Here is an 18,766-nt window from a genome sequence, read left to right on the forward strand (position 1 = left end):
GCAACACTTCATAAGATAAAAATAGAATGAAAACATGTTAGGTTTATAATATGTCAATAATTTTGTATAAAAAAAAATATCAATTGTTTTATAAGGGTGAGAAAATTAAATTGAACTTGACACAATGATTTATTTAACTTGTTAAAACAAGTTGGGTTATGTGATTCATTTATATGTGGATGTGCTGTATGCTGCATTCATGCTATACACTCATTAGACACTTAATTCATAGTAACGAAGGAGATATTACTTGAAATCATATTTTTTTTAATAAACCAACCAAGTAGCGGATGGTATGGCAAAACATGTTATAGAAAAAGATTTTAATTTTCATATTTTTGATTTCGTCTCTAACTTTGTTCTTGAAGCTGTAAGATCTTATATAACTCAAATTTGTTTCCCTAGAGGCTTTTAATTCCTCTTCTTAGTGCAATTCACCAAAAAAATCCATTGACTTGCTCAACTTAATGCCAATCCAACACGTTGTTAAGGACAAATTTGTTGAATTGTTCCGCTAGTCTTTTTTTTTGAATCAAAGACACTTAAGACATTTCATTCATAATGGTTGAAGAAATGCATGAAGGAACTTGATTAAAGACTTGAGTGCCAATATATAATCTTGAAACTCTGGTTATGATGAGTTATATGATTGGTTTGTTGTCTTACAAAACTCACTAGAGTTTGAAATACTAGAAATGACTTTTTTACATTTAAAAAAAAAAATGAAATTCTGACTTTTCTGCTGCATTTTTGTTTATACCATCCACCACAATTTGAACATCTATTTCAAAGACATAATAATTCGTGAACTACAAAAAAGAATAATCTTATCATTACCATCATGAGTCAAATATTGAAGTATTTTTCGGGATTGTTTGGTTAATTTTTTCCCATCTAATATAATTTTATTTCAACCATTTTATTTAAATATATAAAGATTTTTTTACAGATAAATATTAATGTTAATTTTATTAAAAATATCAGTTGAAAGGTTTAAATTTGTGATTTTTTTCTTCTCCTTTATTTTTTTTATCCTTCTCCAACCATTGAATATATAAAGATTGATTTCAAAACATTGATAAACTCATTATTTATTCTAAGAGATATTTAAACTTAAATGTATTTATTATCTTTAAAAAATTGTTTTGGAATGATATTATATCCAAATTTTATATTTTTGGGTAGTCAGTTTTCATCCGGGCTTCAAAATAAAGCATTCAATTTAACTACATTAAATATAAATGCTACTAATTGGACGAGAGAAGAAACATATAAATAAGCGGAAGAAGAAGGGTGTTGTGTCAGGTGTGAGCACAGAGAATAGCACCACGCAGAGAGACCAAGACGATCATCAATTCAACGAACCTTAATTCATCACAAACAAGTTCCAATGACCGGTAACGAGTTTCGCTTCTTCTTGTCCTGCGATATCAGTGTTCCTGTAACCTTCCGCGTTGAGCGCCTTGAAGGCAATTTGCCCCTTCCCAAATCACCTGATTTAGGTTTGTTTCCCCACTCTTTTTCTAGAATTCTCATTTCATGATTGAATTGACCAATCTTTTAGTTCTCATGCAATACAAAATCTCTATCAATTAAACTTGATGATTGTGCAATCGATAATTTCATATTACTACAATTTGCTTACAGAAAATAATGCCCCCACAGATAATAGAACGACAGAGTTGTTTGTGGAGTGTGCATTGTACATTGATGGTGCACCGTTTGGCCTTCCTATGAGAACAAGGTTATTATATTTTTAACTTAATTGAGCTATTAATTTGCAGTATATATACTTCTCACATGACTCGACTTTTTAGTATACAATGTTACCTTACTAGTTTCAACTGATGTACTGAAAAAATAATTATTATGGGTTGAGATTTCTTTTGCTGATTTACCTCTTTTATAACTATTTTATTTTCATCTCCATGTGCTTTTACCTTCTTAGGCCTTCTTAAGATGTGGGTTTATGCTTAACTCAACCCCAAAAGTTAACTCATAGGGTGAGGGTTGCTCCCCCAACTTACATACTCTATCTTGACACTATCTTTAACCGATGTGAGACTTGAGTTTTTCCCATTACTCCCCCTCACATCCAACACTTTTGGGCTTGGTGCGTGAATCATATGGTGGGTGACCCGTTTTATGAATCTAGGATAGGCTCTGATACCATAAAAAAATTCAGAGAAGAAGATAAATTGTGAAGATGAAATATTATTCAACCCCTGAAAACTGATTACATTTCAGTTTATATAGTTGATCCTCACTGTCAGATAACCTGAGTTAGTTGATTACAGCTGTCACACAGCTGTCCTACTCTAACAATGTAACTACTAACCACAGTAGGTAGTCTAACAGCTTACTAATTGGAAGTAAAAATACACATTGAGTAAGTATACTCTTATTGGCCTTTGTATTAAAAATGAAGATTTGGATACTATTGTGTGGGTTTTTTTAATTAATTTTTGGGATGTTTTATGTTGATACCTCATATTTGTTAATCAATCAGCAATGTGATAATAATATTACACTGAAATTTTATTGTATTTATGGATTTTAATATTTTAAAATCATCTGGTGAAGGTTAGAGTCCTTAGGACCATCATATTGTTGGAACGAGCTCATCACTTTGACAACTAAATATCGAGACTTAACTGCTCAGTCACAACTCACCTTCACTGTAAGTTGCAACTTTAACTTACAAGCTTATTTATGCATTCTTCAAGTAGTGATATCACAAAACTCATTTCTATGAATTGTAGCAAGAATCACAATCTGGTTATGTTTTGCCTTGCATAAAATAAAATTATGTGTGAATTTTATTAGCTTCTAGTCTTCTACAAATTTTACTTAAAAATTTGTGAAGTGTGAGTTTTTATATTTTGGTAATATTGTTCTGTAAATAGGTTTGGGATCTTTCGCATGGTGAAGGATTAATTGGAGGAGCCACAATTCTTCTCTTCAACAACAAAAAGCAGCTGAAAACTGGGAAGCAAAAGCTTAGGCTTTGGGCAGGAAAAGAGGCAGATGGAACATTCCCTACTAGTACACCTGGAAAGGTAATGAAAATTTTAAGTGAACTTAGGTGCCATTTTTCATTTTTTTTTTTAATTTTATGAAATCTTTCAGTCCTAATAAGCATACTTTGAATTGTCCTCATTAGGTCCCTAGGCATGAACGTGGGGAATTGGAACGATTAGAAAAGCTTGTGAATAAGTATGAACGAGGTCAAATTCAACGGGTGGACTGGCTGGATCGCCTCACATTTAAAACTATGGAGAGAATCAAGGAGCGTGAAAGCTTGAAAAATGGAAGTTCTCATATGTACCTTGTTGTAGACTTCTGTAGTTTTGAGCATCGAGTTGTTTTTCAGGTATTCTTGCCTCCTAGTTGTGACATTGCCCAAAGGATTAGTTTCAACAATGCCTGTGGGGATATTCAGTCAAATAACAAAAAAATTGTGCAAAATGTTAAAATGATGTACTGGTTTCCCCCTCCTAGTATGTGATATATTCCTGCATCAAATGCTTTTGTATTTAGGATGATCATATTAAGTTTAACAATTTAAAGTAAATTCAAATGTACATGGGATTCCTAGAATGTAATCTTGGCCTCTTGGGTTCACAAGCATCCTACATTTCTGACTAAGACTATTAACATTTCATGCATATACCATCTAAGTTATTGAGGTATCTTACCCTGCATACTGGTGTGAAGTTGCCAGTTTACCTTTACGAAGCAACCCCTGAAGTTATTGATGCAGATTTTTTCTTCTTCAATAATATAATAAATACTGATACAGATCCTACATGTGCATTAACTCATATTTGTTAGAAAATGTAGGAATCAGGTGCAAATTTCTTGTTTCCATCACCTATAGCCTCCACCAATGATATTGTTGTTGTCTGGGATCCTGAAGTGGGAAAGATAAATCCCTCTGAGCACAAACAGTTAAAGCTGGCCAGGAGTTTGACCCGAGGTGTCATAGACAGAGATCTGAAGCCAAGCTCAAATGAGAGAAAGTAAGCTTAAGCTTTTGTGTCCAAATATAATTTCCTTGTTATATCTATGATCTGATTAGTAGGAATGATTTACCTCTTCAGTACTTGAAATGGTTAATTTGCTCACTGACATATATAATCAAGGAGAAGTGAACACAATTAACATGCTAATGAAGTTTCAGTTCCACCTATGAAGAATGTACACTTTAAGAAAGGGGATATGTTCATATCAGAGTTAATGCAACACTTCAAACTACACGGGTACACTTCAAAGTGTAACAATGTCAGTGTCAATGGCCATACTTCTTAGATTGCCACATTTTAATGGCAGGTGGTTCTAAACTAAATGATTTTGCAAAGGAAAATTTATTAATGTGAAATAATTGAAGTAATGTATTTACTTTAGGACCACGTTGTCCTTACTTTTTGAAGGGATTTAGACCATTTTCTTTGAGATAATTGAAAGCAAATAAACCATCAAAATATCAGTTGAAGAAAATTTTGGGATTGCATTGTTGTTTATCTTAGCTGCAAAGACTGGAAAATTTTATCAAGTGTTACTAGTAGCTCTTTTAACATAAAACTTTTTTTTTTCTTTTTCCTAGTTAGTTTTCTCTTTAGTTCTGTTATGAACAATGTTTTCTTCCCTCTATAATAATAATATTGTGCTTCTTTATCTTTTTTAAGATATAAATGATTGCTTAACACTTCAACTGTTTTATTTGCTCCTTTATGTCAAGGTCCATTCAGAGAATACTAAAATATCCACCAACAAGGACTTTGAGTGGAGATGAGAGGCAGCTCTTGTGGAAATTCCGCTTCTCTTTGATGTCTGAAAAGAGGGCTCTTACAAAGTTCCTGCGTTGTGTTGAATGGAGTGATGTTCAGGTTGGCCTTTATTATCTTGGAAACTAGTAGTAGATATTATATATGATTTCAGGTATGCTATAGGACTGGTACTTAAATGTAAGAGTGGTCCTAAGTGAAACCATTAAAAAGGAATTAGGTCTAAATGACCTCTGTAGTGGCTTTTGCTGTAACACAACAGCGTCATTTCTTTCATGTAGCCAAACCCCACTAGTGGGACATGGGGAAAAAACTTTACTTTAGTTTTTTTAATTGATATTTGATTTTTTGTTTCTTGAATAATTATCTTATCTCTATATTTTTTTTCTTGAATTCTTATTGCTAAAAAAACACTGGTAGAAATTATCATTGTCCAATGCTGTTTTTCTACAGGAAGCCAAACAAGCATTAGAATTGATGGGCAAGTGGGAAATGATTGATGTTTGTGATGCACTGGAACTTTTGTCGCCTGTTTTTGAAAGTGAAGAGGTAATTTTGCAGAGTTTTGTGTGGAAATTCTACCCAATATGGGTGTAGGTCTTTGTGTTTATATTAATTAGGTTTGCAGTACAATGTAGTGCAATATAGTGCAGAGAACACTCTACGCATTAATCATATATTTAATGCCCTTGACACATTAATCACATAAGTAATACACTTAACTATCAACAGACATATTGGTAAGAAGTAAGAAAGTTTCTTTTTAGTTTTCCTACATATTACTTGTTAGTTTGAAAAAGAAATAGTAAAAAGAATTATCTGATAGAAAAGTGGAAAATTACAACTAGGGACTAGGGGAGAGAATAGTATATCCTCCACAACAGACAGAACTGGATTTAACAGAGAGCAAATGAATATAGTAAATCACCCCAATCGCTATATATCAGAAAGTGTGATTCCCCTGATACAGCCATGAGTTGAACACCGAAGAAAGGCAAATGTAGGAGCAAAGATGCCATTGCACATGTATCACTTAATATTGCAATTATTATTTTTCACTCAATAGTAGAAATTTATACATCTTTCAAGGCCGTTTCTCAACTGCTTTATTCCAGGTCCGTGCTTATGCAGTTAGTGTTCTTGAAAGAGCTGATGATGAAGAGCTTCAGTGTTATTTGCTTCAATTGGTTCAGGCTCTTCGGTTTGAGCGTTCTGCCAAATCTCGCCTTTCTCATTTCCTTATCCAGTGTGGTATGTGCATGAGAGTTGAAGAGCTATTTCAGGTGCTGATTCTAGTTATATTTGGCTCTTTTCTGAAAGAAACCTAAATTTTGACAGCTTTACGCAATATTGAATTGGCAAGCTTTCTTCGCTGGTATGTGGCTGTTGAACTTTATGATCCTGCATATGCCAAACGATTTTACTGCACTTACGAGATTCTGGAGGAGAATATGATGAAGGTTTGAACTCAGATTTCTTAATACCTGAGCATTTGCTCAGTAAGTTCTGCTTCTGTGATGCTTATTGTTGTGATAAATACTTTTGTCTCTTGTCTTAGTTCTCTGCATTTGAAAAGTTTTTCAAGATGCTATACATTTTTTTTTCATTATTTAGCCTAATACCTAATCCATTTCTGCATCATTGGTAACTGTACTCCTACATTAGAAAATCTTTCCATATTTCACCATATTTGAAATTTGCCTCCCTCTAGGAGTAAGTAGATTTCTTTAATAATTTATGTTTCCATAATGTACACCTTGAAGAAGCCTACTAGATCTATAATTAGTAGACAATGTAATAATTTTATTCTTGAACAAAAAAATTGCAGGTGTAAGCTGGCATATGTAATTATGCATAATGATTTCATTTGTGTGGCATAATTTTTTATATCCTACATCATGCAACAAAATTTTGATAAAGGAATCTAACTGAAAAAAGTATTCCAACATATTAAGTTCATTAATAAATTTAACGTGATAGAAACTAGAGAGCTAGTTGGATTAATTCATTCTGGAATTCATTCAGATGGCAGCTGGTGTTAATGGAGAGGAAGATGGGTTTAAACAGTGGCAGAGCTTGGTACGCCAGACAGAATTGACTGCTCAGTTGTGTTCAATCACTAGAGAAGTAAGTAATGTTCGTGGTAATACACAGAAGAAGATTGAAAAGCTTAGACAACTACTTTCTGGTCTTCTTAGTGAACTTACCTATTTTGATGAGGTATCAATCTCACATGAAGCTGTATTGTAGTTTATTGTTCTTTTTGTTTACTCTTTTACTTTAATTAATGATGCATCTTGAAGAAACTATTTATTTCCAACAATTATATCTAGCAAATTCTTAGAAGGTTCTTCAACTGTATGCTTATTGTTGCTATGTTTCACTTGTAGCCAATACGATCACCTTTGGCACCAGGTGTCCTCATTACTGGAATTGTACCTTCAGAGTCATCAATATTTAAAAGTGCATTGCATCCTTTGCGCCTTACTTTTAGAGCAGCAAATGGTGGAACTTGTAAAATCATATTTAAAAAGGGCGACGATATTCGGCAGGACCAGTTGGTATTCCAACCAATCCTTCTTCTGTCACCCTGTTATGCATGCAAATGAATACCTGTACACATGTGCATTGATGCACCGAAAAACACATGCCTGTCCATGTGCTCACACACACACACTCCTGATGGATATTTAGAAGACATGAGTTCAATTACATAAATGTTGGTCTTATGTAGGTTGTTCAAATGGTATCACTAATGGATCGATTGCTTAAGTTAGAAAATCTTGATCTACACCTAACACCATACAAGGTGCTAGCAACTGGACAAGATGAAGGCATGTTGGAATTTATTCCATCCCGCTCATTGGCACAAGTATGCTGATATACTTTTTTTTAAAAGCTGTTTCTTGTATTAGCATGTAGTCAATGTTTCTTTTTGTGACTGAAGGTTTATTCTAAATTGATGTATAGTGAGAGTTTAATTATGACCCATCGTGATTTTTTCAACACAAAGTTATAACATACTTACCTTTGTTAATCTAATGCTTTGGTCTGAGTTTTATGAATCTTGTTTTGTCTTTACTTTCGTATCTGCTAACACATTGTGAATAATTTGGTGTTATCAGTTGAAGGAGTTAAAAATGATTAAAATATTTAAGCATCATGACAGTAGAAAATATTTAAAATATCTGGAATTTTGTTGCTGTGTTTTAGCATGCACACTTGACTTATGTATAAGCACAATTTTTGTCTAAGTTTATATGTTTAGTTGCTAATATTTTTGTGAAAGATTTTTCTATTTTATTTCTTCAGATAGTGTTTTTCAAAATTGTTCACAATAGGAATTCAAATGCCTGTCAGGTTGCTAATTGCTTTATGTGGTTCCTTTGATATTTGCTATTGAAATTTATTAATTGCATATATAAATTGTATATTTAGCTCTTTATTTTTTGACATTTAGTAAACTATCATCTTGGTTGTATTGTAGGATACACAATCTTGCAATTGGTAGACTAATATATAATATTTTCACAAAAAAAAAGACTTACATATAATTTTTTCATGTCTAGATTTTATCCGAGAATCGTAGCATCATAAGCTATTTGCAAAAGTTTCATCCTGATGACCATGGACCTTTTGGAATTACAGCCACCTGCCTTGAAACATTTATAAAAAGCTGTGCTGGCTACTCTGTTATAACATATATACTTGGTATCGGAGACAGGTGATTGTTGATTTTATTTGTAACATGTCATTTTATATCTAATAAACAATAGAGACTGGGTTCACCAGAAACTGCCACATGCTGGCCAGAAAACACAGAGCTGGAAAACACAGATCAGGAGACTGGATTACACGTAGGAGGCAGAGGGTTTTAAACCACGATGCTACATTGCTTATACAGTGGCCACTTGCTGATCTGCCATATAGTGTGCTATTGACAATCTAGGTTTCTATTGAACAACTCCCCACTCATTCCATCAATTAAAGAAGATGAAGGCTAAAAGGGGGAAGAAAGGAGGTTGAAAATAAATGAACTAGGCTCTCAACCAATTTCTAAACGAAACTTAATCTTAATATTTGGTTATTAAGTGTTGCTAACATTTGTCTAACTTAACTGTCTTGAATTTTTGAATTTATACTGCATATAACTCACATGGAACCAAACATTATAGTTCACACGTTGGATTATCCAAAATTATGTTGAAATACAAACTAATGTGATTTTAGATAAATATTCACATGTTTGGTTTCATGTTAAAAACCTATAGATATTTTTTGCTTTTGATAAAAAATATTATATTAAATTTTACTACTTGCTTTTAGAATAAAAACATCTAAACATAAAGCACTTCACTCAAAACCAATTTTAACCAAAGTCAATTTTGCAAAAACAATTTCATTCGAAACCAATTTTTCAAATGCTCCCAAGCACACACGTAGACTGTAGAAATGTTAAATTGTTCATTGAATTTATATTTTGTCCATATTTAGAGTGTGTTTTTTTTTTCTTTGGCAGGCACTTAGACAATCTCCTCCTTAGAAATGACGGAGGTCTTTTCCATGTTGATTTTGGTTTTATTCTTGGGCGAGATCCTAAGCCATTTCCACCACCAATGAAGCTTTGCAAGGAAATGGTTGAGGCTATGGGTGGAGCTGAAAGGTACAGTTCTCATTGGATGATTCACTTTAGATTCAAGAGTGGTTGTGCGATCTGTAGCTTAAATTGTGAAATAGTGGTTGATTTCTTTGTCCCTATGCAGCCAATATTATACAAGGTTCAAGTCCTATTGTTGTGAAGCATACAACATTCTTCGCAAATCCAGTAACCTAATTTTAAATCTATTTTACTTAATGGCGGGTTCCAATATTCCTGATATAGCTTCTGATCCTGAAAAGGGGATTCTTAAGGTAAGCTCCCTTGTGTTTCAATAAATAGGTGAAAACTGTTCATTTGTTCTTATACCAAGGCATTGTGGCTGTGCAGCTTCAGGAAAAGTTTCGGTTGGACTTGGATGATGAAGCCAGTATACATTTCTTCCAGGATCTTATCAATGAGAGTGTGAGTGCATTATTCCCTCAGATGGTTGAGACTATCCATCGTTGGGCTCAATATTGGCGGTAACCCCAATATTTATTGGGTGTTACTGCACCAAGTAATTAACCAGGTAATTTTTAATTCTGTTCTGAGTAAAAACAGGTAGAACCACCCAATTTGTATTTTGACTGAGATAGGTTTTACCATACAACTATAAGTTTTGATTTTTTTATTTTTTTTTTGCAAATACAATTTTGTCAGCATGACTTTTAAGCTTTCAAATAAAATCATAACCGCTCCAGAGCACCTGCCCTTGGCTCTTAAAAATGGAACATCATAGTACCTGCATTTTTCATTCCTTTTGCTGAATCTGCAGCATTTTCTGTCTAACAGAGCGATTTCATCTGCTGAAAACCTCTGCATGATAGACAACTTGAAATGAAAGTTATTTTTGGTTTCTTTCTCACATCCTCTCTCTTGTTTCCAGCATCTCATGCTGTCTTTTAGGCTTCTAAGAAGCTTATAATGTATGTGGTTTTATCTTCTCTTGTAACTCCTCAATCAGAGACCCCACTGCAGCTGTATGCACTTTTAATTTCTGAACTATTTATCCTGAAGGCCACTTAGTGACATTGGCGGCAACAATGACATTGGCCTCAAGACAGCAGCATAACTTAAAAAATCGTTATCATACACAGACTAATGGTTGTTTGGTTTAAATCATCCTATTTCATTTTTGTAAATAACTCTTACCTGGTCATAATCTGCAGTTTGATATATATGTAAATAACTTTTGCTATGATGTTTGGCCAGTTTACAAGGGTAAATGATCAAAACTGTATCTGCACGAACTGTTGTTTTTTCCCCACCCTGAATTGCAAGTTTATGTTATGCTTGGATGAAAGCATTAATGACATCTTAACACTTGCTAAAAGCATACAACAAATAACGTTAAATTATATTAGTTTCTTGATGATTTATATGATTTTTTTAAAAGATGATTTATACGCATACTACAATAGATTATTTGAGAATTTTTTTTCAAACATAGAACCAAGATAATATAGTTCAGTGACTAGGGTGTGTAAGTTGTAAAAAGAATCTAATTTAGTTGGTATCATGTTCAATTTTTATGGATAATTTTTTATATATATAATAGATTTTAGCCAATAAACATTCAATTTAATTATGTTAAATAAAATAAAATAAGTACAAAATAAATAATATCATACTCAAACTGAAGAATGCCTCCCTCTAGGTTAATAGGTCATAGGTGAAATAGTTAGTTAAACTATGTAAATTGCTATATATATATATATTAAAAAAATATAATTTATAAATTTTATACTAAAATTTTATAAAAAATTATCATATTCTACTTTAAAATTCATATATATATATATATATATATAATTAAAAAAAATAAAGTTTAATATTTGAAATAAAACCATTCATATATTCAGCAAAATACAAACCATATTTTTTGTTCTATAGTCATGTAACTATAAGATGAAAAAAATTACGTGATTAGATAACCTTATGAAGGGTTTTTTTTTTCTTGCACCTAACACAAATTCTTCTACACCTAACATAATTATTAAAATTTTAACCTTACCTCTATTTATTTCTTCTTCTTCTTTGGCTTGTTGTTTTTCTTTCTTCATACACCATTCTCCGTTTTGGTTGAGCTCCTCGTCCATTGTTGTTGTTAGTTTGGTTGAGGTACATTGTCGTGATGGTTCATTTGTAGTTCATGGTTATCGTCGTGGTAGGTGTTGTGGTGCAACAACGAAGGAGGTAAGTTTTTTTTCGTTTGCAATTTGAAGTTGGATTTGTGCAAATTTGTAATAAACTTACGGATTGACAATTCATAAGTTTCATACGAATTGACAATCCGTAAAAACCATAATAGCAAAATACCACATAAATGCAAATGAAACCCACAATGATAATATACATAGTTAATCAAATAATAAAAATAATAAACATTGCTTAGTCATATTATACAAATATCCTGTAGTACTCAGTGAATTACAACTATCTTCATCGTCGTCCACCATCATCTATGTCTTATGTATCCCTCTTTTGTCTGGATCAAAGATAAACATTTTCTTGGTCAGTGACACCATTGGCTAATCTTAGACAGTGCTCAGTTAGAGTGTATGCATCAGTTCCAACAATGACCATCTTCATGTTGATAATGTGTTCCAAACTTTCTACTATCTTTTGGCAAGCGACCTATGACATTGACAACAAAGTAAAAAATAATCATTGGAAGTAGGACACAAAAAATCACTAATAGTGAATTGAAAATATATTATAACATTGCATGTTGAGACATGTTTGCATCGGTAGCTGCAAGTGTAGGTGGTTGAAGCATAGTTGCTGAGTGAATGAGCAACACAAATGGATATAGTACAATTAATGTATCATCATGCACCACAAGTGGATGTCTAAGAGGCTCCCCAAGCTGTGGTAGACTCATGAATGGGTGAGATATCCTATAGAATCACTCCATGTAGTCTGCAGCTCATTAACAAAGAGAACTACAAATTGTTGCACTACCCTCTCTGGTTGGCGTCTAACACTAGATGAACCCCAACTGATATGTCCAAAAAATAATGAAATGAGTTCAAATTCTCTGAATGCACAATGGTCACCATAAGGTATCTACCACACAACATCTAGCATCAACTTATCCAAGCGCTTACGATAGGTCATCACTGGTAATGTCTTCCCAAACTTCCAACGACAAACACGTGATTTCCTTTCATGGTAATCCTCATCAACAATAATAGACACAATTGTAGGGGAATGCTCGTAGATTGAAGACTCTACATATTAAAAAATATAAATAAAAATTCTAATCAATAGTACATATAAAGTTTAACACATATAACAATGACAAAAATAATTATAATTACCTGTAACAGAGTGATATATCTTGCAAAATGTTTTGTCATATGCTTAGACGCAACATTTAGATTGTCATACATATGGATCAGTACAGCCGCTCCCCATGAATAGCCTTAAGTTTGGTTAAGGTCACGAAATGCATTCAAGAATGCCACATTGATGTGTGTGGCACTCTTGTTAGCAAAGAGTGTGCAACCTACTAGATGCAATAAATATGCGCAAGCTGCTACAGTCCACTGTCTTACGTCACATTTGATATGGTAATTGTCTCGCAACCATGCTAAGCGAACATATGCCCCTCTGCATTGCTCAGTCTCATCTTTAGCTCCTTTTCTACTGACTTCAAGCAACTCAACTAAGAAGTCAATAACTTCCTCTACATCAATAGCATCAAAGGTATGGAAGGCACCTGTAATGGACAAATGTAATAAGGATGCCACATCATCGAGGGTTACAGTCAACTCTCCTATTGGTAGATGAAAACTACTAGTTTCTTTGTACCACCTTTACACAAAAGAAAATAAAAGTCCCCTATCATTTGTCTCCAACAAACATATAATCATAGAACTTAATCCTGTAGTAGCCATTATGCCTTCAATCTTAGGTGCAAGCCTTCCAAATTTTTGTTACTTTCCTTTCATAGGAGACTAACTTCAGCTCAATACGTTCCTGCAAATAATTAAAATTAATTAGTTAAATTAAAATGATAAATAAATGCTCAAATATGATATAATTAAACAAATAACTATTTCTCATGCCCAAACTTTGGCTGTCACATTATCAACATATGACGTCAACACTGATGTATCATGTGACCTACCTGGAAAATCCTCTGTATCAGCACCTACATGATCCGTAACTAACTCATATGACTCTTTATGAATCTCATCAGCAGCATAATTCATATGCTCAACATCTTCAGTAACAACTGCAGTTGCTCGTTGTCTACGTGCAGATGTTGTCGGCCTTCGATACTGAAGGGCTTCTTCCTCATCATTAACAAGTTGTCTACCTAAGGTTCTTCCTAAAATTCTACCTAAAGTCCGATGCAATTCTCTCATTCTAACCATAATCTACAAATTTACGCATTAATATCAATTAATGTCATTGTTCAAGTAATTGAGTTTCATATTTCATAACAATCTTTTTTATTATATTACTCAAAAACTAACTAACAAACTCACTAATAAATCTTTTAAAATCCTACAGTATTATTAAATGTAGTATATTTTAACAAATGTAATAAAAAAATTTAAATTAACATTAAATGATTAATGTAGCAAAGTAAAATGCATCATCAAAATCAAACTACAATTTAATTTAAAATAATTTATAAATAAATATTTAATTACTTTATAAATAACTAAATTAATACTTTTATATATTCATAAACCAATGTAGAAATTCATTTTTTAAAAATTTTTATACTTCACATCACAAATTCTAACAAACTAAAATATATGATCAAAATGAAAGTATATATTTTTTTTCTAATAAATAAATATTTCATTATTTTATAAATAACTAGTTTAATACTTTTAAATATTTATAAATAAATGAAGAAATTCATTTTTATAATTCCAAACACTATTTATATAAATATTTAATACTATTAATGTAATAATATTTATAAAGACATTTGTCATATACAAGATTACCTTTTTTGTTTAACTAAATTCTAAAATACATACATTATGCAAATTTGGAATTTTTGTTATTTAAAATTTTTATAAATAACTATTTTAAATATATAAATGTATTAAAATAGTTATTTATAAAATAATAAAATAACAAAAAAATTATACATTCATTTTTAAATAAACAAAATTATTAAATGAATTATTTATTAAATAACAATTTTTTTAAAAAATAAATTAAACTAAACAAAAATAGTTAATTAAATAAAAAATATTTAAAATAAACAACAATACTTATTTATAAAATAATTAAATACCAACAAAATTTAAATATTGATTTTTAAATAATAATAAATTATTAAATAATTGAAAATAAACAAAAATAAGGATTGAGAATTCATATAACTTATATAGATTGACAATCCGTAAGGATGATACGAATTGACAATCCATGTTTCATATAGATTATACGGATTAGTAATCCATATAGGTTTAACGTATTAAAAAACAAACATATATTTGGAGAGATAGGAATAATGACGACGACAACGAGATGCAACATCATATAATGGTGAAGATGAACTAAAGAGAGAGACTTGTAGTGGCACAACAGGAATCCATAAATGAATGTTGTGTCATGAGAGAGGGAATGAGAAGGGTGTATTCAATTTTAAGTGAAGGATAATTTAGTTGGGAGAGGGAATGGGACGGGTGTATTCAATTTTAAGTGAAGGATAATTTAGTTATTTCACTTTAATTGCTTAGTGCAGTGCAGAATGGAAGACTAATCCCCTTATGGAAGAGTCCAAAAAAGTTAAGCTGCCTACTGTGGGCTACCCTGGGGTCATGAAGCGGCCCATTTAGTTGTGAATAGCAAAGATCTTCAAAGCCGTTTTGTTCATGAAATAACCTCAACGGCCGCAAGCACATTTATTAGAGTGAGTTCGGTTATCTTCTTTCTATTTCGTCATTTTCTTCGCTTCTTTCTTCTTCTCTGTTAATTCTTTTCTTACATCTTAAAAAACAATATAAAGAAGGGCGTGGTTTTGTTGTGAGTACTGAGCTGAGAAGAGGGAGAAGATGATCATCCCCGTTCGTTGTTTTACCTGTGGAAAGGTATTCCCATTTACTCTCTTTCTTCCTCTTTTCACTCTATTCGCGCTGAATTATAAATAAATAAGTTTGGGCCTCTTTTACACTTTTAGGGTTTTGTTGAATTAGTTCTTAATTTCATTCCTTTTCTCCGATTTAGGTAATTGGAAACAAATGGGATACCTATTTGGACCTTCTCCAGGCAGATTACAGTGAAGGGTCTGTACCCTAAACCCTCTCTCTGTCTCTTTTGGTTTCTTTTTTCAATTATTTTTTTAAGATTAATAAAATATTTTCAATTCTTATGGGATATAGGCTACTATTTTGTGTATACACTTGATTCCCTAATATCAGTTTTAATATTGGTGTATTAACATAATAATGGATTCCAGAGATGCACTGGATGCATTGGGACTGGTTCGGTATTGTTGTAGGCGCATGCTTATGACCCACGTTGATCTCATTGAGAAGTTGCTCAATTACAATAGTAAGTTTTGTTCTTTCTATTGTTCTTTTTCTGTGTGAATTTTCTAATATCATTCTGTCTTAACTAATTATACTTTTGGTTGCAGCTTTGGACAAGTCTGATCTCAATTAAGAAGAAGGCTTGAGGAATAACAGATGACCAAGATGCTTCTGTTGTATTCCATGCCCTATGGCAATGCATCAATTTTTCTTTTCTTTTATGAATTGCTTTGGTACAAGCAGGTCATGTTTGTGTGCTGGTTCAGGTCAAGTGTGTTTGTTATCAGTTCTGAGGAGCTATGAAAAGACACAGCTTATGTTAATATCTCATATAATGATATGATATGACAGACCAAACTTTTGAATAATCTGACTGGTATTTTTAAAAATCTGATTGTTTTAGAATGTCGACATTGACACCAATGCATGTCCTTAATTTATATTAGGAATATTGCTACCTGACTTACTCTGCTTGTTGTAATTTAAATTGTACAATGCATATGAATAATTCTTAATCCTTCTACTATATTTTCCTGCAAATCCTCCTCCTACTTTTTATGGTAAGTTTTAAATATGTTTTATACTTCCAGGACAATAAATGTTTTTACTTTTTATTTAATATTTATCATAAAAGGTAATAGGAGGATACAGGGATATGACTTTTCTGTTATTCCTTATCATGCTGTTTCTTTGCTGTTCTTTTGAAATTATATAATTTTCATGATTTTTAAAATTAAATGTCATCATTAAATATTAATTAAGATTTAGCATGATTCGGCATGGCAGATTATTTGCCAACTGCCATAGGCAATTTGTGAAGGGAGGCCTGCTATGGCGGTGTCATAGGCTGTAATGGAATTTTAGCCTGTTGCCATATTTCATTATTACGCCATCCATCATTGACAACGCTGATTTCTAAAGCCTATAAAAAGTGATACATACAAGTTAGCAATTTTATACTGTTCAATTGGCACATAAAAAATTCATGGTTATTCCCCACTTTTGGTTTATCGTCCTTTCGTGTTTTACACTAGTTTCTCCATGTTAAAAAACCATCTTCACATTCTTGGAAGTTTACGTAACACATTCATTTTTATATATTTTCATTGGATGAAGCTTATGTGACTTTCATTAAATATGTGGGTTTTATTCTCAAACTAATAGGATTAGAGAATTTGCATTTGCATAATAAATTACCAAAAAAATATCTATCTATTTATAATATATAAAAGTTGAATTCGTCAATATCATGCTGTTACTTTAGTAAAATTTTGAATAAGAGCATAAGTTGACTTTTTTAATATTATATTATCATGTCAATTAATTATTTGAAAAAATGAAAGGATTTTAAATTTTATGTCACTATATTAATTCAAAGTGGTGTAATTAATAGTCGTTGATATATTTTAATAAAATCAATAATTTTTCACATTAATAATAATTTAAATAATTTGTAATATTTAATTTTACATATTCAATTAATATGAAGGAAAAAATATTAATTAAAATAAATATAAAAATTTACACTAATTTAATATTACTATTTATGCACAAATTTATTTATTTTTATAATTAGTTATTTTAAAATATATTTATGAAAAAATAATAAATTAAATTGACGACTTTAAATTTATAAAATAATATAATATAATATGAAAATAAAAAAATATACAAATTAGATATATATATATATATAATTAAAAAAATTATTAATAGTTATATTCAATGTTAATTACTTAAATTAGAACTAATTAGATAAATATAAATTAATTATAGAAGACTAATAGTTAATATAAATATAAGAATTTTTATATTATTTTTATTGTAAATTTTATTTTATAAAATATTTTTTAAAAAAAATATAAATGTAATAATTAAATAATAAATATTACTAACTTCTCTTTTATATAAAAATAATCACATGTAAAAATATGTTACAAAATTTATGGTATGATAAAGTTAAAATTATTTTTAATTTTAAATTATATTTTCTAAAATAATTCTTTGTTCAATGATTAAAAAAATTAATTATATTTTAGATTATTCTAATACCACATTGAAGTTACACAATGAATACCAATAAGATTTAAGGGCATATTAAAAAAGATGGATAGGAATTCATTATATATACATGAATGAGTTTTAAGATTGAATTTTATGTAAAATAAATAAACAAATAAATAAATCTAAACTTCAAGTTAACTTAATTGTGAAATATAATTTTCAATTAAATTCATCCATAGTCTTTTAAATATATTAACCATAATTATATAATTTTGATATTATTTTAAATAATAATTTTCACATCAATAGTAAATTAAATAATATTTGACTATGCTTAATTTTATTTTTTTGAAAAATAAGGTACATTAAAATATATATTTCACAAAATAACTAAAAATATTTATAATATTATATACAGTAAAATAATATATATTAAAATTGTCTAAGACATTATTATTGTATATAATAAATTAGTAGACATTATTACTATTATATATTAAAATAGTATAATATATTATTTATTTCTTGCCTTTTTTAATTGGTTCTTTATAAAAATTTACTATCATTTAAAGCTTTTAATAATAAAATTATTTTTAAAATTAATAATATTTATAGTAATTGATTATGATTAAAGCTATATTACCGTTTTCACATTTATTATCAAATTGGTGATTTCATTTTCTATATAAAATTTATTTCAAAGAATTGTAAACATCAGCTCAATTTCTTTCCAGTGTGCTTTCTATCTATATTCATAATTGATGAAAATTTATGTGTTTAAATTTTTTTTTAATATTACTTATATTTATATTTTAATTTTATGTCTA

General features: G+C 30.5%; 2 protein-coding genes across 7 annotated transcripts; both read left to right on the plus strand.

The window, feature by feature from the left end:
- The first annotated feature begins 1,264 nt into the window (after positions 1 to 1,264).
- On the plus strand, positions 1,265 to 10,676 carry LOC100778348 (phosphatidylinositol 3-kinase, nodule isoform-like). 4 transcript variants are annotated; one of them, XM_006580918.4, is made up of 18 exons: positions 1,267 to 1,502; positions 1,648 to 1,744; positions 2,584 to 2,680; positions 2,907 to 3,059; positions 3,164 to 3,373; positions 3,844 to 4,022; positions 4,742 to 4,889; positions 5,241 to 5,336; positions 5,903 to 6,038; positions 6,126 to 6,247; positions 6,813 to 7,007; positions 7,178 to 7,348; positions 7,522 to 7,659; positions 8,357 to 8,511; positions 9,307 to 9,450; positions 9,551 to 9,698; positions 9,775 to 9,955; positions 10,313 to 10,676. In XM_006580918.4, the coding sequence occupies exons 1-17, from the start codon at positions 1,391 to 1,393 to the stop codon at positions 9,910 to 9,912; spliced, it is 2,439 nt and encodes an 812-aa protein (XP_006580981.1). In that variant the 5' UTR covers positions 1,267 to 1,390; the 3' UTR covers positions 9,913 to 9,955; positions 10,313 to 10,676. The 4 variants fall into 4 exon arrangements, with proteins under 4 accessions (XP_014631633.1, XP_040871918.1, XP_006580981.1 ...); NM_001255386.2 differs by having other exon boundaries at positions 1,282 to 1,502; positions 10,444 to 10,674; XM_041015984.1 differs by having other exon boundaries at positions 1,266 to 1,502; positions 1,666 to 1,744; positions 9,775 to 10,676.
- Positions 10,677 to 15,169: 4,493 nt separating this feature from the next.
- On the plus strand, positions 15,170 to 16,395 carry LOC100500450 (DNA-directed RNA polymerase subunit 10-like protein). 3 transcript variants are annotated; one of them, XM_041015971.1, is made up of 5 exons: positions 15,170 to 15,316; positions 15,416 to 15,494; positions 15,631 to 15,689; positions 15,863 to 15,957; positions 16,043 to 16,303. In XM_041015971.1, exons 2-5 carry the CDS (start codon positions 15,459 to 15,461, stop codon positions 16,066 to 16,068), a joined length of 216 nt encoding a protein of 71 aa, XP_040871905.1. In that variant the 5' UTR covers positions 15,170 to 15,316; positions 15,416 to 15,458; the 3' UTR covers positions 16,069 to 16,303. The 3 variants fall into 3 exon arrangements, with proteins under 3 accessions (XP_040871905.1, NP_001336726.1, NP_001336725.1); NM_001349797.1 differs by having other exon boundaries at positions 15,292 to 15,316; positions 15,413 to 15,494; positions 16,043 to 16,395; NM_001349796.1 differs by having other exon boundaries at positions 15,292 to 15,494; positions 16,043 to 16,395.
- Positions 16,396 to 18,766: the final 2,371 nt, after the last annotated feature.

Source organism: Glycine max, chromosome 6, assembly GCF_000004515.6.
Source record: "Glycine max cultivar Williams 82 chromosome 6, Glycine_max_v4.0, whole genome shotgun sequence".
In the NCBI taxonomy this organism is placed as follows: domain Eukaryota; kingdom Viridiplantae; phylum Streptophyta; class Magnoliopsida; order Fabales; family Fabaceae; genus Glycine; species Glycine max.